This window comes from Triturus cristatus, chromosome 8 (genome assembly GCF_964204655.1).
Source record: "Triturus cristatus chromosome 8, aTriCri1.1, whole genome shotgun sequence".
NCBI lineage: Eukaryota > Metazoa > Chordata > Amphibia > Caudata > Salamandridae > Triturus > Triturus cristatus.
In genome coordinates, this window is record NC_140591.1 from 1379728999 (window position 1) to 1379753341 (window position 24343).

General features: G+C 47.1%; 1 protein-coding gene across 3 annotated transcripts in view; it reads left to right on the plus strand.

The window, feature by feature from the left end:
* Positions 1-24343, plus strand: part of USP16 (ubiquitin specific peptidase 16) — a 337101-nt gene that overhangs the window by 45053 nt on the left and 267705 nt on the right. For all 3 annotated transcript variants that reach the window (XM_085623085.1, XM_085623084.1, XM_085623086.1), the window contains exons 2-3: positions 13199-13292; positions 18008-18189. In XM_085623085.1, the coding sequence (XP_085479211.1) occupies positions 13232-13292; positions 18008-18189 (243 nt within the window). In that variant the 5' untranslated portion in view covers positions 13199-13231. The remainder of the gene's footprint in view (positions 1-13198; positions 13293-18007; positions 18190-24343) is intronic.

Below are 24343 nucleotides of genomic sequence, written 5' to 3' on the forward strand. Positions count from 1 at the left end.
GGCCACTAAATTGTTGTCAGCGCGTTTTTTATTGTCAAACGCCCAGTCACTCGACGCGTTTCGGAGGGAAACCTCCTTGTTCACGAGTACGAGTGTATGTGTTCTCACACTGTTTATACATATCATGTGACACCTTTTGTGATAAAAATAAAAAACAGACTCAGTGCTATGGCATACCATTCTGGAGCTAGAAAGCAGACTGAATTGTACTGTGTTGTTTACATTAGAGCTGCGAGCGTAATCAAATTGTTACGGCATTGGTCTTAACACAAGAAAAATAAACAATAAATCAACCACTTCACACTGTGACATACATTTTGTGATGTTTACAATTTCAATATCATGATATTTAGCTTTGATATACCTGTGCATATCATAGTAGTACTATTAAAATATATCAAACGTATACATACTGCTCACATTTCATAATTTGCACTAATGTTAACAGCGGCGACTTCTAAATTTGCCATTTGATCTCTCATTATAATTACAGCGAAAGTTCGCCTTTAAATCGAGCTATTAAGTCCAATGCCTATATTGACCCAACTGAGCAATGAAAGGCAAATAACTAATAACACAACCCGTGGAAAGCTTGACAGGATATTAATCCCAAAATTAGGGTATACAGCGGGTTGAGTAGTTATATGCCATTTTTTGCACACAATATGTATGTATATAATCAATGGAGGCCAGTAGTTGTGAGGTCTTCTTAACCCCTTCGCTGCCAGGCCTTTTCCCCTCCTGTGCCACGCCCTTTTTTGGCTATTTGGGGTAGTGCGCTCTGAGGCCCCTGTAACGTTTTGACCACATAAGGTATCCACGCCAAATTTGCTTCCTTTTCTTCCAACATCATGGGGATTCTGAAGGTACTCAGGGTTTGTGGATTCCCCTGGAGGGGTCACAGAAATGAGCCAAAATACAGCAAAATTTAGTTTTTTGGGGGAAAATGAGCAAAAACGGGCTGCAAATGAAAGCTTCTGAGTTTTTTCCTGCAAGTGTTATCAAAAAAGGGTTTGTGGGGCTGAAATCCCCATTTTCCCAGCTTTTAGGGGATACCAGACTTTTGTCAGAGACCCAAACATTTTTACACAGTTTTGGCATTTTTCTGGGACATAGCCTATTTTTGCTATTTTTTGTGGTTTCGACCTCCTTCCAGTAAATGGTAGAAATGGGTTCAAAAGCAATAATGGATCCTGTAAAGCTAGGGGGGGTGTGGCTAGCCAGCCAACATGGCGGACGCGAGTCCATAGTGCTCCGGCCAGTATCCCTAGAAATCCGAGCAATTATCCTTGGAGTGCGCCGTTGATGCATGTAATCGGTTGCGATAAGCAGCGGAAGAGACGTCTATATTCGAGGGGAAGATCGAGGCCTGCGCGAGGCGAGGAGACGGAGACTCCTATCGGGTGGCGGTCTCCAGAGCCGCCACAGCGGTTGCTGCTGCAGACGCTCTGCTGGCGTGCCCTGTGCTTCCACGCCCGCTCTCGGAGGAGGCCACACGAGCGGTCTTGGGGAGTGTGGATCGGGGCGAGGTGAACAGACTGTACGACTGTTACTGCGCTGGGGCCCGGGAGAACGGCACGGATGAGTGAGCACCTGATGTTGCGGTCTCCGTGAGGACGCCGCTTGCACCCCCGGGATGCCTCAAGCGAAGGGCCCGTCCGCCCGGCGCAAGCGGGAGGCCTGAGAGGACCCGCGAGTCTTCTGGGGATCTGAGGACTGAAGCGCTGGCACCGAAGAGGGAGAAGAAAGGGCGGCCCTGGAGGAGTAGTAGAACCCTCCTCTCGCAATGGCGCAGTCTGATCGGTGAGGGAGTGCAGCGCCGAGGAGACAGTGGTAGAGGCGAGCAGGGCCTGAGCCGAGGTGGGCCCCTGTGCACTGGTGCTGGTTGCATGGGAGAGCGACAGCCTTGGAGAAATGCAGGAACTGGTAGGTGTGAGGAGGAGCCATTCAGGAGGTTCCCATATGGTGCATGGGTAAATTGAAAGACGCGAAGGGCATTCAACAGGGCGCCTGGGAGCAGTATCCCCTTTGCCACGGCCGCGCGCCTGGCCCCCCGTGCTGCTGCTTGCTGAGAGAGCTGAATCCAAAGGAGGTGCCCGGACCCGCACTTGCCGCCCTGCCGCGTGTGGTGCGGCGCCTGGCCCTGGATCCACGTCCTGTGCTCCGGAGGTGACGGGCGGTTGGGAGACGGCCGCTGCCACAGGTGGCTCACAGTTCCTCCCCCACTTTGCGTTGGACACTGGGGGTGAATGCCCACGGCGCAGCAGATCGTGATGGGCCGCATGCGGGCCAAGACGCAACAGGGACAGGTGCGCGCTGGAGGCCCGGACCCCGCACAATCTAGAGAGTCGAGTGACACGGATGTGACCATGGAGCTCGCTTCCAAAATGGACACGGTCCTCGCTGCGGTGGAAAAGCTAGGGACCGCGCTGGAGCACACCAGGACCTCCCTAGAAACCCGGATCGATAAAGTCACGTCTGACTTCACACTCCTGCACGCGGATCACCGCAAGTTATCCGAGACGGTATCTGCGCAAGGGCAGGTGCTTAAAGATCTCCAGCCGGTTACTCACAGCCACGCAGCTGCATTACAGGACATGATGGAACGGATACATGCCCTTGAGGAAAGGGCGGAAGATGCTGAAGGGCGCTCACGCCGCAACAACGTACGAGTAGTGGGCTTGCCGGAAGGGGAAGAAGGGTGATATCCTAAACAGTATGTTGAGCGCTGGTTGCGTGGCCTCTTACCGCAGGGGACACTCTCACAACAATTCGCGGTGGAGAGGGCTCATCGGGTGCCCGCCCAAAGACCTAAGCCAGGTGCGCGCCCGTTTCTGTTCAAATTCCTCAACTACGGGGACCGGGATGCGGTGTTGTGGGAAATCTGGAAGCTCGACAATCTGTCGGTCAATGGCAGCCGCATCATGCTTTTCCCGGACTATACCGCCCTGGTGCAGCGCCGTCGAACCAACTACATGGCGGTGAAGCGGCAACTTCGTGAGCTGGACCTGTCGTACTCGCTGCTGTTCCCGGCCAGGCTGCGAGTGGCTGCGAAAGGGAAAACCCACTTCTTCGACACGCCGGCGGAAGCATGGGACTGGCTGGAGGAATGGGGCCTATGGACTGGGTGGAGGCCACGGGACCCGGCTGACAACGGGAGTGGGGGTACTTGTCAGCATTGCTGCAGCGATATAATCTGTGGTTGGACTTTTTGCAGATGGTTGACCTGTTGTATAAGAATCCCTCGGTTCGGGTACGCCTGGGTCCGTACATATCGGAGGCCGTGCCTGTTTGCAGGGGCACCAGACAGGGGTGCCCGCTATCGCCGCTCCTGTTCGCGCTGGCGATTGAGCCCCTGGCGGTGGCACTGCGCACATTGATGGGAGACGGCATCCAGTTGGGAGACGCAGTTCACGAAGTGTCATTGTATGCAGATGATCTGCTAGTATATGTGAGGGACGTTGAAAATATCCCAGCACAGCTGGACCGCATATTGCAGGATTTCGCTACTGTGTCAGGGTTGCGGGTAAACGCCAGTAAGTCCTGTCTTTATGCGTTCGGGGAGGGGCGGCAGGACCCGGGCTACACTCAATGGGGAGAGGGTGATGTGGAAAGGGGACACCTTTCGATACCTGGGGATACAGATATATCGCCAGCCATCGGACCTTTTTGATGGAAATCTGGGCAGGGCTCTCACAGCCATCAAGTCACAGATGCGGTTCTGGGGCACATTGCCACTTACGGTCACGGGCAGGGTGGCATTATCCAAAATGGTTGTTCTGCCCAGACTCCTGTATTATTTTGCTAACCTGCCGTTGTATGTCCCTGCGACATTTTTCGCCATGTTCTCCAGAACACTTCGGGACTTCATTTGGGGGAATAGTCGGCATAGGCTGTCATTAGCAAAATTGTACCTTCCGACTGACCGGGGGGGACTTGCGCGCCTTGCTTCGAGCACTACTATCTAGCTGCTCAGTTACAATGGATTGCTCGCTGGTTTGCGGATAGAGGCCGAGAGGACACAGCCTCAACGCTACCCCCCCTACTCACTGGAGCGACTCCTTGGGCTTTTTCACCCGACTGCCAGACGAGCGACGCCGGAGCCGCTTCTTCTGAGTGTGGCATATAAATGTTACCGCAGAAGCCTATTTCTTACCAGATCTCTAACCCCATATGCGCCGGCGCTACCGCTGGAGGGATCCCCAGGCGGGGTGGGGACACTCACCACTCGCATGCTCACGGACTGGCGGGATGCTGACGTATGCACCCTGGGAGATCTGTACCGTGACGGTGCCCTTTGGTCTTATGATCATCTGATGGAGGAGGAGGGATTGCCTCCAGGACAGTTCCTCCTGCACCGCTCGCTTGTTGCATCCCTGACAGCGAAATTGGGGGACGTGTCCACGGAGCCTCCTCCGCACCTCACCATACAATACCTTCACGTTATGGGGCGTGGTAGGCGTCTGATCCGCTGGTTCGCGGCGTCGCTGCGCACTCATGCAGCCATCACGCTGGAATCTCTCCGACATAAGTGGGAAGCTGACATGGGGAGGCCACTGGTGGATAAGGAATGGGAGCGAGTGTTGGGGAGCCCAGTGCGCATACCCAAAAATATGAGGTTCAGGCAGATCCAGCTGTTCATTATGCATAGGGCGTACCTCACACCGGAGGCAGTCAATATGTATTTCCACCGCACAGATGCAAGGTGTCCCAGATGCGCTGAGCTGGGGGTGGGTATAGTTCATATGTTATGGAGCTGTAGCCGACTTCATACGTACTGGCATTCAATCAGCAGGTTACTGCATATGTGCACTGGCAGTGCCCTACCGTTTGAATGGACCGTATATCGGTTAACCTGTTCCGCAGAACTCCGGCCACGAAGGTAGTGTCCCGGTTTATAGACCTGGGTATGATAGTAGCTAAGAGACTGCTCACCAAGAGATGGAAGGCGCAGGACCCGCCTCACGCGCTGGCATGGAGAAATTCACTGCTTGCGTGGGCTAGAGCAGAGGGAACGGCCATCGGGAGGAAGGAGACGTTGGGGTTGCGGAAGGAACCCATGGCTGTCCGGTGGGAGGCTTTGATTCGGGTACTGCAGAGAGCTGGGCAAGAGTGATCAGGGGGTTGGATTGAAGGGGAGGACGGAGACATAGGGAGGATACGAGAACTTCTCAACGTGTGCAATCGTGTTCTCACGTGGGAGCTGATTTGTATAGTTATCTGTGAAGACAAAGGTGGTCGCTATTGCCAGTAAATAACAGTCAATTTGAAATACTGTGATACGTGGTGAGGGTGGTGGGGGAAGGGGCGGAGGAAAGGGAAAGTGCCTAGCTGTAGTTTTTGAAACTAGACACCCAGGGGAATCCAGGATGGGGTGACTTGACTGCCTCCCACCAAATTCTGTTACCCAGAATCCCTTGCAAACCTAAAAAATTGCCAAAAAAAACGCATTTTCCCTACATTTCTCTGGTGGAAAGTTCTGGAATCTGCGTAGATCCACAAATTTCCACCCACCCCGCGTTCCCCAAAGTCTTCCGAGAAAAATGGTACCTCACTTGTGTGGGTCGGCCTAGTGCCCGCGACAGGAAACGGGGCAAAACGCAACGTGGACACACCTCAATTTCGCTGTGAAAAATGACCCTTTTTTGGCAAAGTGCCTAGCTGTAGTTTTCGAACCATAGCTCTGCCGGCACCTAGGGAAACCTAGCAAGCCTAAACATTTTTGAAAACTAGACACCCAGGGGAATCTAAGATGGGGTGACTTGACTGCCTCCCACCGGGTTCTGTTACCCAGAATCCCTTGCAAACCTAAAAAATTGCCAAAAAATACACATTTTCCCCACATTTCTGTGGTGGTAAGTTCTGGAATCTGCGTGGATCCACAAATTTCCACCCACCCCGTGTTGCCCAAAGTCTTCCGAGAAAAATGGTACCTCACTTGTGTGGGTCGGCCTAGTGCACGCGACAGGTAACGGCGCAAAACGCATCGTGGACACACCTCAATTTCGCAGTGAAAAATGAACTTTTTTTGGCAAAGTGCCTAGCTGTAGTTTTTGAACCCTAGCTCTGCCGGCACCTAGGGAAACCTACTAAACCCACACATTTATGAAAACTAGACACCCTGGGGATTCCAGGGAGGTATGGCTTGCGTGGATCCCCCAACGTTTCCTTACCCAGAATGCCCTGCAAACCTCAAATTTAGCTGAAAAAAATCACTTATTTCACACATTTTTGTGTGGGAAAGTTGTGGCATCACCGGGCTGACACAAATTTCCCACCACCCAGCGTTCCCCCGGGTCTCCCGATAAAAACAGTGCCTCACTCGTGTGGGAGGCCCAAGTACCCGCGACAGGCAAGGGCCCAAAACGACCTGGTTTTGCAAGGGGGGGTCACTTGGGTTTTTGGCCCGGTGCTCGGCGGCCACCAGGGGGAAACCTACCAAACCCACACATTTCTGAAAACTAGACATCCGGGGGATGCCAGGGAGGTATGGCTTGCGTGGAACCCCCAAAGTTTTCTTACCCAGAATGCACTGCAAACCTCAAATTTAGCTGAAAAAAATCACCTTTTTGACACATTTTTGTGTGGGAAAGTTGTGGCATCACCGGGCTGACACAAATTTCCTACCACCCAGTGTTCCCCCCGGGTCTCCCGATAAAAACAGTGCCTCACTCGTGTGGGAGGCCCAAGTACCCGCGACAGGCAAGGGTCCAAAACGTAGTGCGCCTCAACAGGCAAGGGTCCTAAACGTAGTGCGCCTCACTACGTTTTGGACCCTTGCCTGTCGCGGGCACTTGGGCCTCCCACACGAGTGATGCCACAACTTTCCCACACAAAAATTTGTGCAAAAGGTGATTTTTTTACAGCTAAATTTGAGGTTTGTAGGGCATTCTGGGTAAGGAAACGTTGGAGGGTCCACGGAAGCCATACCTCCCTGGAATCTCCCGGGTGTCTAGTTTTCAGAAATGTGTGGGTTTGGTAGGTTTCCCTTGATAGCCGCCAAGCCCGGTGCCAAAAACTCATGGGACCCCCTTCGCAAAACCAGGTTGTTGTAATTTTGATGTCTCCTCAGTTGGTTTTGGGCCCTTGCCTGACGCGGGCACTAGGCCTACCCACGCAAGTGAGGTACCATTTTTCTCGGAAGACTTTGTGGAACGTGGAATGGGTGGAATTTTATGGACCCACGCAGATTCCAGAACTTTCCACCACAGAAATGTGAGGAAAATGTGTTATTTTGGACACATTTTTAGGTTTGCAATGGATTCTGTGTTACAGAACCTGGTGAGAGCCAGTCAAGTCACCCCATCCTGGATTCCCCTCGGTGTCTAGTTTTAAAAAATGTACAGGTTTGCTAGGTTTGCCTACGTGCCAACTACGCTAGGGCCCAAAATCCACAGGTATGCACATTGCTAAAAAATAGCCGGAGCCCAGTGGGCTTTCTGTCGCCCTGGGGGGGAATCGGGGAAGGGGGTTTCATCCCGATATGTCCCTAAAGGGGGCAGAAAGACTGTGGCTATTTTTTGTGGGGGGGGGCATTGGTATGACCATTTTGGGCAGCCCCCACCCCCACGCATAAAAAAAGCCTGCGTACTCGCTGGCGCCTAGTGGGCTTTCTGCACCCCCAGGGGGCAGATCAGGGGCCGCTGCCGCCAACTACCCTCCCAGGGGGGCGGAAAGACTGGAGTTTCTTTAGGGGTGGGGTGGGGGTATTGTCATGCCCATTTTGGGGAGCCCTTACCCCTACACTAATGAAACAAAAAAATCCATGGTTTCTATTGGGCTTTCTGCGTCCCCCAGGGGGGGCCAGATTGGGGGCTACAGCTCCCATCTGCCTCCTGGGGGGTAGAAAGACTGTCATTTTTGTGGGGGGGGAGGGGGGGGGGCATTGACGTGCCCGTTTTGGGCAGCCACACCCTAAAAACAATTGCGCAAAAAAAATACCTGGTGGATAGTGGGCTTTCTGCCCCTCTGGGGGGGCAGATTGGGGACTACTGTTCATCTGCCCCCCGGGGGGGGGGGGGGCAGAAAGGCTGTAATGTTGGTGGGGGGTGGGGGCATGGGCGTGCCCGTTTCGGGTAGCTTCCACCCTAAATAAAATCCATCACCCTAAAGAAAATTGCGCGAAAAAAATCCCTGGCGTCAAGGGGCAGATTAGGGGCCAATGCCCCATCTGCACCCCAGGGGGGGTAGAAAGGCTGTAATGATGGTGGGTGGGGGCATTGGCGTGCCCGTTTCGGGCAGCCCCCACCCTAAAAAAAAATCTAAAAATAAACCCCTGGTGTTTAGTGGGCTTTCTGCCCCACCGAAGGGGCAGATTAGGGGCCAATGGCCCATCTGCCCCACGGGGGGGGCAGAAAGACTGTAATAATTGGGGGGGGGGCATGGGCCTGCCCGTTTTAGGCAGCTCCCACCCCTATTTTATTTTTTTTTTTTTTTTAATTTCCTGGTGTCTAGTGGGCTTTTTGGGGGCCAATGCCCCATCTGCCCCCCAGTGGGGACAGAAAGGCTGTAATGTTGGCGGGTGGGTGGGGGCATTGGCGTACCCGTTTCGGGCAGCCCCCACCTAAAAAAACAAGCATTGGCATAGCCAATAGGTCTCGCCTTTGGGACCTTATAAGTGTTTAGCGAGAGCTATTGCCTTTGCCAGTGTGTTTAAGCTACGTGTAGCGTAGTGCGTCTGCTGTATAGTACATTTAAAAAGTTATATAAGTGTTATAAGAAATTTTGTTACCTTATATATAATTAGGATGATATTATGTATAATTGAACAACTGTATTAAAAAAGAAATAACATAAAAAATGCTGCAACGCATGTCTAATTTCTAATTGTATCCTATATTTAACCTGGAAAGTCCATCTGCTTTTAACTGGTAGAGTCTCCGGATGAAAACCAGATTCCGATCTTGTAATGCTGATGGGTCCAGTAGTGTGGGTATTGCCCTTGCTCGTGGTTTGCCTTGAAATGGGCTTTCGGTTTTAAAAGGCAGCCTATGCATCGTCTGTTGAAGAGCCGGAAATGCTCTGTTTGGATGGGGTTTGCAGCGGCTGTGCCTTGCACGGTTGGTATCAGCTGTTAATCTCACTCCCAGATAATCAAAAGTAGATGCTGTGTTCGAGCATCCATCATCTACATTGCAGGCTGACCTCTGCCTTGCGCGGTCTCGAGAGCCATAACTCATGTGTTGCCATAAATGTGTGGAACGCATCGAAATGAAGCTGAAAGCTGTTGCTGCTCACAAGATGTGCTCACCTGGGACCTGTAACGACATCCCCGCATCTATCAGGCCTGCCCCTGACCCCGGCAATTTACACTAGAGCTGTAGCCGCACAGCTTTAAAGAACAGTGCGTCACGACGATGTATCAGGCCGACCACTCGATCACTCTTTTTAGCGCCCTGCAGCCTTTGGGCTGAAGTAGCGCTATGCTGAGACCAGACACACATGCATGCACGTCACGTCCGCAGAACAGCCTCATGTGTCTGAATATGGAAAAAATACGCTCCCGGCGAGAGTAGGTGAGGCGCAACATCATCTCGGCACAATTGAATTAATTTTGCAGAGTGCTTACACTGTCATGTGGTGGCTTCAATGCGCTTTTAGAGAATGATCTGGTAGGAGTTCAGAACTTGGAAGGGTGGGGGGATTGAACTGATGGACCCTGCGTGCGCCACTGCTCGAAAAAGCACGAGCATGAAAGTGAAAGCTAAATACAAACGAGCGGCTGGAGACGCAATATGTGGTGGGGAGGGGGAGAAGCGGGAGTTGTGTGTGTGTGTGTGTGTGTGTGTGTGTGCGCGTGCGTCATCGTGATCGCGATCGCTCTGAAAGCGAAAGTGATCGCGATCGCGATGACACACGAGTTTTCAAAGTGCTGCTGGCGGCCGGCTGCGCGCGTGCACGATCGCGTGAACGCAAGCGTTAGGCCAGCCAGCAGCACTTTGAAAATCCCACATACAAAATGTCTCTTCGAGCCAGCGCATGTGCTGGGCTCAGCGAGACCTAAAAACTAAAGACTAATCCCTGGTATTTTAGTGGGCTCTCTGCCCCCCCGAAGGGGCAGATTAGGGGCCAATGCCCCATCTGCCCCCCGGGGGGGCAGAAAGGCTGTAGTAATTGGGGGGTGGGGTGGTGGCATGGGCCTGCCCGTTTTGGGCAGCCCCCACCTCTATTTTTTTTTTTTGTATTATTCCCTGGTGTCTAGTGGGCTTTTTGCCCCCCCGGGGGGTAAGATTGGGGGCCGATGCCCCATCTGCCCCCCAGGGGGGGCAGAAAGGCTGTAATGGGGCGGGTGGGTGGGGGCATTGGCGTGCCCGTTGCGGGCAGCCCCCACCCTAAAAAAAACCTAAAAACTAATCCCTGGTATTTAATGGGCTTTCTGCCCCCCCCGAAGGGGCAGATTAGGGGCCAATGCCCCATCTGCCCCCCGGGGGGGGGCAGAAAGACTGTAGTAATTGGGGGGGCATGGGCCTGCCCGTTTTGGGCAGCCCCACCCCTATTTTTTATTTTTTTTAAATTCCCTGGTGTCTAGTGGGCTTTTTACCCCCCCGGGGGTGCAGAGTGGGGGCTAATGCCCCCATCTGCCCCCCAGGGGGGGCAAAAAGACTAAATGGTGCCAACGTCAGTTGGGGGGAGCAAAGGCCCTTGCTCAAGGGGCCTCTCCCGCCTCCCTGGTGTCTAGTGGGTGGATCCCTGCTTGGGGATCGCCCTCCTGTGGCGATCCCCAAGCAGGGATCCACTGGGGAGGGGTACCATTGGAAAGGGGAGATTCTCCCCTTTCCAACGATACCTCTCCCGTCTTTCTACGTGCTCAGGGGGCTGAGATAGCCCCCCGAGCACGTAGAAAGTGAAACTGAAATGAGCCTCTTGGCTCATTTCAGTTTCACTTTCACTGTAATGACGTCGGCGCAACGTGCGCGCCGATGGTCATTACAGTGAAAGGGGGGTGGGGGGTGCCTCGGGAGCTGGGGAAGCTCTTCCCCAGCTCCCGAGGCTTTTTTTAATTAAAGGGAATCCCTCTGGTGCCCGCACCAGAGGGATTCCCCAGGGAATGCCTCATGACGAGCTGGACTCGTCATGGGCACAGCGCGACTGTGCTCCATGACGAGTCCAGCTCGTCATGGGCACACAACGGGTTAATATGTTGTATGTTCGAAATATAATTGTTTTTTAGAAGGGATTTTAGTATAATGAAGTTGGTATTTTACCTAAATTATTCTATCAAATTAATTTTATTACTTAAATCTGTTTTTAAATAAGTTAAATTCTTATTTATGGCAGTATGTTGCACATTGAAAATGCAAAATTGCACAAACATTAACATGCATTCAAAATATGTTGTTTATGTCTATGAAAGTACGACATCATGTGTGGTTACACTGTCACTTTAAAAACAGCATGGTAACTCCTTAGCGTGTTATGTGAACAAGGCCGAGAGGCTGAAACGCGTCATGATGGACAAGGTGGCTGACTGAAATTAAAATTGCAGCACAAAGTTGTGGTCTCGCCGTCCGTTTTTCCCGGAGGAAGGGGAAGTGCAAGGAGCGGCGCTGTATATATATTTATTACTACGTGGTAAAGGTAAACATCTATAATATGAATTTACCAGCATGGTGAAGACTGCTTGATAAAGGATGCGTGGAAAAGGCTGCATACAGCTGCAAAAATTAAGTTGGGAATTAAATAACATCTTCTAGCTTGAATCTGGTAGTCTTTCTGTTTAGGGCTCAGTTCAGTTGAAAACCTATTTGGGACTTTGGTGTCGCAGTTCTTGTAATGGAGGCAGATGTAGCGGTCAATCTGCTTTAACTATGCAACCCAAACATTAGGGGCAGTATCTGTAAAGACTTCTTGTGTCCCAAGAGTGGTGGGTGCACAAATGGAGCCACACTTACGGGACTCCAGGGCTTCACCACATGCAACTAGGAACTAGACATCCAATTTGGGGCCAACCACAACTTCAGACTTTGATTTCTCTGGAACTATAACTGCTCCAATAATAGTTCAGCTCGTTCTCCTTGGAGATCTTCTTTTGCCAATATCGTCAGACTAAAAAGGGACTTTGGGGATCCAAGTTTAGACCCAGTCTGAGGGAGTACACTAACCATCAAAGATTCTGTTCCTAGGAATGGATTGTCTACAGTTTTCTGCTGAGTCTCTGCAATGTCCAGATGAAGTAAGTGTTATTGTCTGAATTGGGCTATTATTTATCCAACTTTGGAGGCCAAGATGGGAAGCCTTGACCAATCCCCTGCACCCATGTTTCCTTATTTAATGGTTAAAAACTTATAGCCAGAAGTAGTCCGGTTCAATACTTGTAGCCTGATGTATTCTGGGAACTTACTTTGCTAGGTGACAACCTGTAGCACATAAAAAGTTGATGGGAGAGTTTCACTAAACAGGAAAAGGCTATGCTTCATAATAGGATGGTTGTTGAATACTTTTTCCATGCATCATTTAACTTCAGTTTCAGAGAGGAGCTCGAAATAACTGGTAAATGCAATCTGTCTTGGCCACCATGGTCCATGGACAGCTTTCAAGGCAACCCCCATCTTGTGCATATGCTCCCATATTAATATGCTTAGTTCATAACCGGTAGTGCCGAACTCGCACATTCAAGACACATGCATACTTTACACATTCTTATAGGCAAGAGACTGCGTTAAGGTGTTCTGTACTTACTTTTACCAAGGCAGTTTACTCACATGGGTGAGGCAAAATGGCCTGTACCAATTGTGTTCCCTTACTTTTGTGTATGGGTTTTTGATTAAATGGCAATTCAGATGGTAATGTATTTAAGGGTTAGACTCGCATGAAGATGATCTGGGCTAAATCTCTAATGTAAAGTTCTTATTGTATTAATGTACAGATTTTATCTGTATCTTGAGTTCTATGAGCTGGTAGTTGGAAGCATTCAAAGTCTAGCATTACAGATATGCTTTTTTTGTAGGGCAATCGCTCTTTCTAGGGTTTTAGATTATGGGATTTTGTAAGCTTGTGTGGCCATTTGTTTGCTAAATCATCCCTCCAAGGCTATAAGCCTTTAGAGGGCACCTACTATTGTTATGCTTTGGGTAACTTTTATCTCTGTGTACAAACATTATTATTATGTATTTGATCACCTTGGACCTTAGTGATGTTTCTTTTGCCTCATAAAAAGTAATACATTTATTCATGGAGAACAACTGTTTTTCTTCAAAAGTCCTTGCAGCAGAAACATCTCAAAACCCTCAATATGGCCAAGAAGCGGACCAAAAGCAAAGTTTCTCAAGCTAGTGACCCTACAGATATTTTGGGTGAGTTTTGTATTGTATTTTATTTTGTATAATCCTTTAAAACCTCTGGTGTCAGTGTTTTGATCAAGCGACATCTTTAAAATGCTGAACTTGATTCCTTTGCTTTGTACGTCTTGTTTAATCTGTGTTCGTCATTGTAAACCATGAGACTTTACTTATTTTCCGCTACAAACCTCGTTCAAGGTATTGAATGGTTCTGTGCACATTATGAGGTACATCTCAATCTCTCAATGGCCTTAAATTCCATCAACAATGAAATCTACTTGCTGTTCATCTGCACAAATGAGTCGCAGTAGAAAGTTTCTTGAATTGTTATATCTTTTGCTCAGGGAAGTCCCTCTTCATCCAGTTTAAGACCTGCAAGACTCCCACCCAATGACAATACTTTCTGGTATGCTTAAAGACTTTATCGTTCCTTCCCTGGTGTCCTCCTCCTTTGGTCTTGATCCTCTATGTTGAGTTGTTGACAGCTCAAGGCCTTTTTATTCAGCACTATGTAGCCCTTCTGAGACGGAACTAATCCCCTGATCGTTGGTTAAACAATGGAAGTCGGTTACTTCCTTTTTTAAATTGCTTTGCATTTTTGTATTAAGAATACATACATATGCACACACTACACTTGCAATTAGTTACATGGCAGCAGCAAACATTATGCATAGGCATGTATTAATGAATGCACTGAGGGTAGTACTGATATTGAGAAAGATAGCCAGCATACACCTTGTTCTTGCTTATATTTAGTAGCCAAACTCTAGGTCACAAAACATTTTTACAATTTTACATCTGGTTTACAGATTAGTTCAGCGTTGCTTGTGATAGTGTTGTCCTACTATCTCAAGTAGTCTCTGAATTTCCTAGAACACTCGTTGGGCTGAGCAAATACTTTATAGCATTTTTGCATGTCTTTGCAGTATCTCAAGTTCCTTATGTTGCTTGGAATCCCTTTAATGCAGTGTGCCTCTTTGCTAAAAGAAGTTGTAATACCGCATAACTCTTCTGCAGTGAGTGTAAAAGGACCTAACAGCATATAATGTTTTTCAGTGTCCTTTTGTTTACCAAGCGTTGATTAAGATTGTTTACTAATATATGGCAAAATATTTATAATTTTCCACTTCTTTTTTTTTTTAACCACTTTTTATTAAACAATAACCGGTGAATGGTACATTACAGAGGAGCCAAGCAGTTTATACTTTACATCATGCATGAATGGAAGTATATACAGACAGTACATATGAGTGGAACATTACGGCAAAATAGGGTCATCATGATCAACATTTCGAGGTGGTGTGCATATCTCTCCTCTAAAAGTGTTCCACGGGTTCCAAATAAGTGACCACTTCCTAGGGCACCCTCTTGCCAAGTACACTGTCTTTTCTCTAAACATACACCAATCCAGATTTTTCTCCCAATCCTCCAACCTGGGTGCGTGAGCTGCCCCCCACAATTGAGCTATATTTCGTTTAGCCAGCATGTACCCCAGAGTGGCCCACTGGGTTTGCGACGTGTTTAAGTCCGTGGGCTCCCAGATGTTCAGGAGGCACCTTCTTACCTCGGGGTGGAGGGAGACATGCAATACTTTGTAAATTGTGTCATTCACCTGACGCCAAAAGAGGCTGACATGTGAGCATTCCCAGATGATGTGCATAAATGTTCCGGTTAGTCCACACCGCCGTTTACAATCCCCAGCATCCGACCACCCCATGTGTACCAATCTAGGCCCTGTTATGTAGGTTCTGTGGAGGATCTTCAATTGAACCAGCCGCAGACGCGCCGGGATGGCCACCACCTTAGGGGAGGAAACCGCCGCCTGCCAATCCTCATCGTCAAGCTCTACCCCATCCTGTATCCACTTATCTCGCAATCGTGTGAGGGGGTCTGCCATATGATGGATTAACTTTTTGTATATTAATGATATCGTTTTATCTGGGAGGTATCCATCCAAGACTCTGTCCTCCAGGGGGGAGGCCTCCGGGGGATCTGCTCCTCTAGGCAATAAGGACTGAAGCGAGTGTGATACTTATATATAGCGAAAACGTTCCGTATCCGCCAAATCATACTCATTTTGAAGCGCACTGAAGGACTTGATTTCCTCTTGTCCCCAAACATCTTTGATCGCTGAGATCCCAATAATGTCCCACTTGTCGAACCCCTTCGTCCTCCATAGGTCACCCAGCTTTTCTGAGTCCCAAAGAGGGGTGGCTAGCGTTAGTCTGTTTTTCCACCCGAGAGAATTAGTAGTGTCATGCCAGACTTGGACCGAGTGCTTCGTGGGGCCTGTTAACTGGAACCGCCGTGGGCGGGAGTATAGCGCTCTACCATACGTGCCGCCCGGAAGGAGCCACTTGTCCATGGCATAGCCTGGGTCGTCCGCCCTTCCATATGTGCCATGGTTGATAGCTGCCATATGAGCGGCCCAATAATACTTCTTAATGTCTGGGAGGCCAATGCCCCCATCATACCAATGCAACGTGAGCTTATTCAAGGCGATTCGAGGTCTTCCGTCCCATAATAGATCTCTCTGTAGACTCTCAACCTCCCTGAAGTATCGTGCCGGAACTGGATCTAGAGTATTTTGTAGGGCATACAGGAACCGTGGCAGTGCCATCATCTTGAACAGAGTGGCTGTGCCCAGAAGAGAAATGGGGAGAGTCTTCCAGTGAGCAATGTCACTTTTGAGCCTACGAAGTGGGGGAATGAGATTGTGGGCGTAACGGACCGAGGGGTCTAGGGAGACAAAGATCCCCAGGTATTTGAAGCTATCCAAGTGGGTTTGTATTGGGCAGTTCCGCGGGGGGACAGGAGGTCCCCACTAAGAACAAACAACAAGGATTTACCCCAATTAATGGAGTATCCAGAAAATCTGCCAAAGACTGCAAGCGATTTCCTGGGGGAGGCCAAGTAGAGTAAGACGTCGTCCGCATACAAGGATATACAAGGATATACGGTCCTCCCAGCCGGGTGACCACTGCAAACCCCTTATCATTGGGTCCCAACTGATCCAGACGGCCAGCGGTTCCAAGGCCAGAGAAAAGAGAAGGGGGGATAGCGGGCAGCCCTGGCGAGTTCCCCGGCCAAGCATAAAGGAGGCTGAAACCTTATTGTTTACCACAACTTGGGCCAATGGTTCCGCGTATAAGAGACGTACCCACTGAATGTACTTCGGGCCAAGTCCCAGTTTTGCCAGGACCGCCCATAGGTAATTTTCCACTTCTTAAAAGAAGAAGTAGTGTTTCACAAGCTGGGCTTCCTGAGATATATGAATGGTTAATATGTAAACTAGTGTCATATAGCTATGCATGGGAATCCTTAACTGTGTAAATCCTAAAATGGTTCAGGGGCAAACACAGTTTTGGTTTAGTCAAGGCCACACTTGCTAACACGCAGGCCTGGGGTGTTTTTAAGCATATCAGACCACAATCTGAAATTGACAAGTGGTGTATACCGTACAAAATGAGTAGAAATGTGACGTCAAACTGAGAACCCTTAAGTAATTCCGTATCAGCAAGTTTGGAGGGAGACATTTAGGAAATAAGTGCCAAGCACCTAGTCTGTCTATAAGCGGTAAATACCGCGCAGTGCTAGAAGCTGGGGGTCCGGTACGGCTCAATGACTGTCTGAACGGCGTGCAATGGCTGTTCAGACGGTCATTGAGCCGCCCCGGACTCCTTGCTACATAGCGCTGCCAAGTAATTAAATTGCTAAGAGCATCATACCCCACCCCGTGGATCGTTCTCGGACCCCTTGCTTAGTAGCACCGCCTGACCACTGCCTAATTAAGAAACTTGCACTGATCCAGGCTTGTAGCACTCAACACACAAGAAACTTCCGTTACTCTCCTTTGAGATGTATGTCTTTCAGGCATTTATTTAAGTTTGTCCTGATGATGATCCCATTATGTGTCTAGAAGGGATCGAAACGTCGTCAACTTTTTAAATCGTGCACCCAAACTCATTCAAATGTAATGTGTAAAGGTTTTGGTTGTTCATCACGCTTGTTTAACCCTTAATATTTACCAACAAGCTCTTTTTCTTTTGCCTGATTGTTTGTCCTTTTGTGTTAATTGTTTTCACTTTTTGTTTAGGATACAGGACTGTGTCCCACTTTATTCATGTGCCGTTTAAAATTCTTTGCAATTATTTACTGATTAAATCTTACTGTCCAGCTGGACAGTGTTTATATAGAAGAGATTTAATTCTATATTTATTTCTGTTAATACTGAGCCTTATCAAGGACCATTGTTTTTTGTAAAATATCACTACCCAAGTTGCTTGTATACCTATTGGGATCCCTTGTTTTGTATAAACACTTTCTTTCTGGTGGCACATCTATGGAATTATATCTCTAGTGCTGTTAATTCTTGAAACCCATTCTACTTTGAGAAACAAAGCTCAAAGCATAGTTATCCTTTAAGCTGACAATTAACTATGTTGTGGCAACTTCCGGAGTGATTCCAATCTGGGTATGGATGTGTGCTATAGAATCAAAATAATGTAACTGCCCAAATAATGTGTGTAAAGGAAGCGCTTTAGTGGGAAATGCTTCACACGCATAGCTACCTCTTTTTAATTATGTATCTTCAACTTCTCAAGCTCCAAAGCACTTCCTGCTATTATGCAAAGGATTCAAGACCCACCTCTGTACCACCGTGTACAGAGAAGGATCTGAAGAGCATGCACCCTCAGATCTGTAATATGTGTATATATTTTCTTTTACAGAACAAACATGTACCCATCTTCGGAAGGGCCTGGAACAAGGGAATCTTAAGAAGTCATTACCAGAGGCACCATTGAACACTTGCCAGGACTGCCAAACAGACAACAAAGCAAAGGAGAAGAACATGGAGGAGGAAACAGTGGAAGCTCCCTCTATCTGGCTTTGTCTAAAATGTGGCCACCGGGTAAGCAATTTTTGAATATGTTTTATAATTAATTATACATATAGAGCATAGATTACTTAATGAGAAATATAACATTTTTTTCTGCGATGGCAACTAAAGGTTTGCTCTAACCTAATGTTAACATGCCTTTACAGATAGTTATTTTTCTTATTAGTAACCTATTCTAAGTTCAGTCATGGCACATACACTTGGCTTTCCAATTGAATATGCCTAAAACGAAATGCTTTATTTATTATTTAGCTGTTTCTTTGCTATACATTTCTTGTAAAGATTGAGGAATATTAACAGTTTAGTTTTTATTTGCTTATTTGTGTGGAATCACTGCCAAAATCCTTAGAAACTTTAAATATCTCATACAAGTGCAAATTAACATTACAAACTGGGTGCCCTAACTTGTTACTCAAAATGTCGGTTCTTTTTAACTTTTTTTTTTATAAATCAGACATTAGGATAAGGAATGTGTCACAATTTATGCCATAAGAAGTGAGACTTAAATATCAAGTAGGATAATTTATTTGGTTTCCTTGATGCAAATGCAATCTAATTTTGAAGATGAATTTTTTTTGCAAGGTCCCTCTTCAACTCTTGTAGTTTGGAAAAGAATAATATTCTGTTTTTACAGTTGTCTTTCTGCTCATACATCTCTATGGCACGTGCTTGTTTGCCAATCTCTTGAATCTTTCGAATTAGATTTTCCTTCCTCATCCCAAGAACCATCAGAGGTTTGAATTGTAGGATAGAAACAGAAGTATATTAGATATAAGCTCAGTAACATTATCACATTGGAGATACAGGTATGTGTTCAGTTGAGTATAAACAATGAGGAAACATTTTCCAAATATAGTGAGATTGGAGTAACAGCTAAAATATAAAATGTGGTTATGGAGCTCGTTCTCTGTATTGTTCTATTTTACAAGTGTTTCCAGAATCCTTCTTGATTAGATAAGATATCGGTATCACTAGTTGAGGGACTTTAAGTGGCTTGCAGTTCAGAAAGCGGGGGTGTGAAAAAAGATACATGCCTACTCTTAACAGCATAACTGAATTTGAGAAAGGATTCACATAAACACTTAACAAAGTAATTGATTTTAAGAATATTCACCAGAAAAATGTTTATTCAAACTATGTCCTAATGTGTAGGAAGCTGGCTTTTTATGTAGTGTACCAAAATGAGGTACACTATGTAGAAAGTCTATTTAAACTAATAATCCCAAATTCTCTCTTCTGTGGTAGTGTGAGGGTAGCAGTTTAGGCGTATCATAGGTTAGTGTTAGGCATTTGTTGAACACACAGAGTCAATAAATGAAACACACACTCAAGAAGAAAGTTGAGACCAATTTAGAAAAAAAAGTTAATTTTATATATTTTTTTAACACCAAGAATTTCATAATTGTGCAAGTACTTTTTGAGCTATCAATTTTTACAGTTAAACAAAAATGTCACACAGGTGCGTTTTTTACACTATAATGCTTTCCTATGGATAAAGAAATATATATTACATGCAGGTACTTACAATCATATTTCGGGTGTCCCCTTTAGGACTTGAGGTGCTAGGGGGTCAAGGTCACAAGATCTACCAGCTGTTCGGGTTTACCTACCCTGGGGTGTCTATGTGCTGGATGAGTTGGTAGCCTTGCGCTACACCGTGGGCAAATAAGGAGGGCCACCTAGAAACAGACTGCAGAGGGGGACTTGGGGGCAAGTCTGGGAGCTCCCAACGTTGGGAGGGGGACTTCGTGAGGTTCTTGGGAGCAGGGTGGCACAGTCGATGTTGGTGGAGCAAGGGCTGGGGAGCTCGGTTACAGTGGGTTTTGTTTGGCTGGGGTCCTAGCGTCACGGTTCTTGGTCAGACCTGCAAAGTGAGACAAAACAGGACAACAGGGCCACTCTCTGTGCTGGCCTCTGCAATGCTAATGTCCCTCGTCGGCTGGTCGGTCTTTCCGGTGCTGGAGTCGGAATTGGATTTCAATCAATTGTTGGTTGCTGCATGGGGTCCAGTACCCCGGGTATTGGTACAGGGCAGCTCTTGGGGGTCCTGGCATCTCCAAAATTGGTGGGGAGACGGAGCTGACCTTTGGGAGTACTGTGACATCCTTCTTGGCGGCTGCTTCATCAGTGGACCCGGTGGTCAGCAGAACAGTGAAGCGGACGTTTGGGTCGGTACGTGCAGGTTGTAGGGATGTGGCTCCTTCACTTCAAGGGGGATGCTGACACCGTAACAAAGTGCTGGTTGCTCTCTGAGGCTTTTGGAAGATGCACAGCTGCAGGACGAGTTAGTTTGTCTTGATTGTTCCTTCTTTGGCTTTTTTTTTTTTTTAGATGAATCTGAGTTCCTGGTATCATGGGGCCACTTAATACTGACTTTAGGGGTTTTAAGGGGAGTGAAGGGTAGTAGCCAATGGGCTAATTACAGTTGGGGTTACTACACCCCCTATATGACTCCTTCCTGTGGGAAGTGGTCATAACCCTGTCCCAGAGTTCCTAATTCCACCAAAATCAAGATGGTGGAATCCTTCCTTCGTGGAGCATATCAGGCAATCCACCTTAGGGGTGTGACTATCCTGATGGTGCAACACGCCTACTTGCATATCTAATTTCCTGCCTGTCCTTGTGCCAGAGTGGCCTCTGGGCAGGGGGTGGCATCTCCCAGATCTTGGGGGAGCCGGGGTCGCATATCCAAGGTGGCAGAGGCATTGAAGGCTTTGGCCTTGGTATGCAGATTTACTAGCCATCCTACTGAAGGAGGTGTAAATACCTCCTGCCAGAGCAGGCATTGTTTCTGACCTCTGTAAGCACAGGCTCTCACCTCCAGGGGGTCAGAAACGCGTCTGGTGTGGCAGGCTTGAAGATTCTAGTCAGCAAGTACACTAAAAGGCTGGTAGGTTTTCAGGGGGCACCTCTAAGGTGCCCTCTGGGTGCATATCTTAATATATCCTCTACTGTTATCAGTATGGATTTATTAAGGCAAGCTTTTTGATACAAACCACCACAGGTTTCAGTGAAGCCATCATGTAGCTGGGGAACTTGTAATGACCAGTGGCCAGTACATATACTTAAGATGGCTTCCTTGTTCGCTTGTACTATCTAGCAATTGAACTAGACCGCACGGGAGCATATCTGCTCATGCAGATATGTCCTCACATGTAATATAATGCACCCTGCCACAGGGCTATAAGTTCTGCTGTAGGGGTGGCCTACATATATTGCATACAGTGTCTGTGAGCATGGCACACAGGGTGTGTAACATGTCGTATTTTCACATTTGTTTGCACCATATCATGCACCCTGCAATGAAGGTCTAAATGAGTTTGGTAGTGGGTCCTTTAGGGTACCACAATACTGCAGCCCTTGGGGACCGTCTTTAGTACCCATGCCCTAAGTACTAGAGGTACCATTTACTAGGGACTTACATAAGTGCAAGGTCTTGCAGTTGAGAAAGAAATGAGCAGTTATCTTGTTTTAGGGAAAGAGCACCAGCACTGGGGCGACGGTTAGCAGGAACCTAGTGCACTTCAGTCAAAATTGCATCAAATACCAGGCAAAAGGTGGGGGCGACCATATCAACAAGCATTTGTAATGCAATCGGTCGCGCCTTTGGGAGCTTATATGTATTTATCTCTGCAGAACATTAGCCTGAGTGCTGAAACATTTACTGTTCTTTAACATGGAGGGAAAGTAAGCACCAAACTGTGTGACACGCCAGGAATGGGAACACATAGAGACAAATATTGCCTTTCAGCTGCAAATGGTATAGCCCAGAGCTCTATTTTTAATATAAAATCAGGGCCTTCGGTGGTCATGTCACTGAAAATACAAGATTTTATGGTCTACGGGTGCTAGTGGAAGACAATTTCTATGGACTGGAATCTATACAATTCTACAGTGATTCTGGTATTTTACTGACCTCTGCTGGTCGTTTTCTATGAAGAAAGGTAAATGGAGGAAGTTGCCAGAAAAAAAAAAGAATAAAGTCCTGCAGTAGAAAGCAATTCTGGTATTCTACAGACCTCTACTGGTCCTTTTCTATTAAGACAGTTAAATAGAGGCAGTTAAACAGAAAAAAAAAGTCCCTAAGCGGAAGCAGACCAGGCCTAGGACTGATCTCCGCAGGCCATAAAGTAAATACACATATAAGTATATACTAATATATAAGTATATACTAAAGTATATTCAAGAGGTCTCGAATGCTCAACCTAACCAGCATTGGCATAGCCAATAGGTCTCGCTTTTGGGACCTTATAAGTGCTTAGCCATGCAACAGTTGCAGAACTAAATACTTATAAGGTCCCAAAAGCGAGACCTATTGGCTATGCCAATGCTTGTTTCTGTTTATTACTGCTCTGTAGTAATGGCGGCGCACGGGTGCCACCATTACCACATAGGAGTAATAAACTAGAAAAAAAAACTGGCTCACGGAGAACACCAAAGCGGCCGCGAAAGTGATCGCGATCAAACATCAAAGCGGCCGCGTAAGTGAGGCACGCGCGCACGCGCACATGCACTGTAGCTCTAGGCTACAGTGGTAGCACTTTTTTGAGCCCTCACAAAAAGTGTCACCAGACCAGCGCATGCGCTGGGTCAGGCGAGACCTAAAAAGGGGCACTTTCCTACAAAATGCATTTACCTTTTTTGTATATTAGGTTTTACCATCAGTCTTTTGTCCTGTTCTCTTCTCTAACAATAAATTCCAGAAATAGGAATGTTTTTGTTATTGTTTTCCTCACTATTTATAGATTACGGCTGCCATTTGTGTAGTCTCTTGGCTCTGGCACAAAGGATATACTTAGTGTACCACCGTTGCAAAAGGATCCAGTCAGTTAAGAACATTATCAACTTTGTTTAGCCAGTGTGGGCACAGTGGGAACCTTCAAAACTCATCCGTGGTATATTATTTATTTAGTTAGTTCAATTCATGAAGAAACTGCTCCTGCAATGACACAACAATAAATGACAGAAATAAAAGGTGGCTCTTGAAATCTAAATAACGAGTTTTAGATGCATATAACTCTTTAGAGATTTGCTCTAATGCTTAATTTTCTTATAAATATGCCAATCATCTGCAGAGTTTAACAACTATTTTTGACATCTGCTTGTAAGCCACCAATTCCATGTTGCAGCAAATTACCGTGCAGACCCATAATTGACATTTTTCAGACTGGATCAAAAGCTGCTAAATGCATACTGCTTGAAATGTGAGGCTCGAGGGAATTGGCACCCTTTACATAGTTAACTGAATTGATTTAAAAGTAATAAGAAGAAACAATTCACAATAACACAGACTCAACTGGAAAAACAGTGGAGGGAGTAGTAGATTTCAGAATATTATCTGCAATATTGGGTTTGTAATGCTTGTACGTTCAACATTGAGAATTCCTTCCGAAGCATTCTCTCTCTGCTATCTTTCGTTTTTGGACCAACGGGACAGAATTGGATCATATGGACTATTTGTGAACAATACATACAAAGTACTGAAGGTGTAAACCATTTTGGTTCTTACACAGGTTTTTGTATTGACCCAGAGTGAGGGGGAAAAGGGTCACACCACAGCTCCTTTATTTCCCTCCGCTTTCCATTCTTGAGACACCAATCAATTTGAAGGATTAAATGTATTGATTGAGTATGAGTTTGTGACCCTCAAACTCTAACCAGTGTGTGCTTTATCATTTCTGAGACTGAGCAGTTGGTAGCTGGACTTCTTTGATGGTCCGTTGCTTAAATCTGTAACACACTTTGGTACTAAGCAATCCATGCTTGTAATCGAGTTACCTATCTTTAGTAACGTGTTCCTGTGCTGCTCACTACACCCGGTGCTCCTACAAGGGCAATTATCTTCCATTATCGGACAGAGATGCAATTCTACAGGCCCTCAGGAGGAGTTCCTGCTTTCAATATGGCACTTTGAAAATTCTACTGTTCCCAAATTAGTCCTGTCTGCTACAGAAGCAATAGAGGAATTTTGATGTTGTAAAAAGAAAGCCCAGAGATACGAAAGTGAATGATATGCTCCTTTTCCTGTTCAAGCAGAGAATTATCAATATCTGGGCATGTTGTACACAAATCAGGAACTGGCATGGGAATGAACTATGGGCTGGTAGCAGAGTGTTAGAAGCACACATGTTATGAAGCTGCAATGTGATCACTCTCTTGCAAGTGC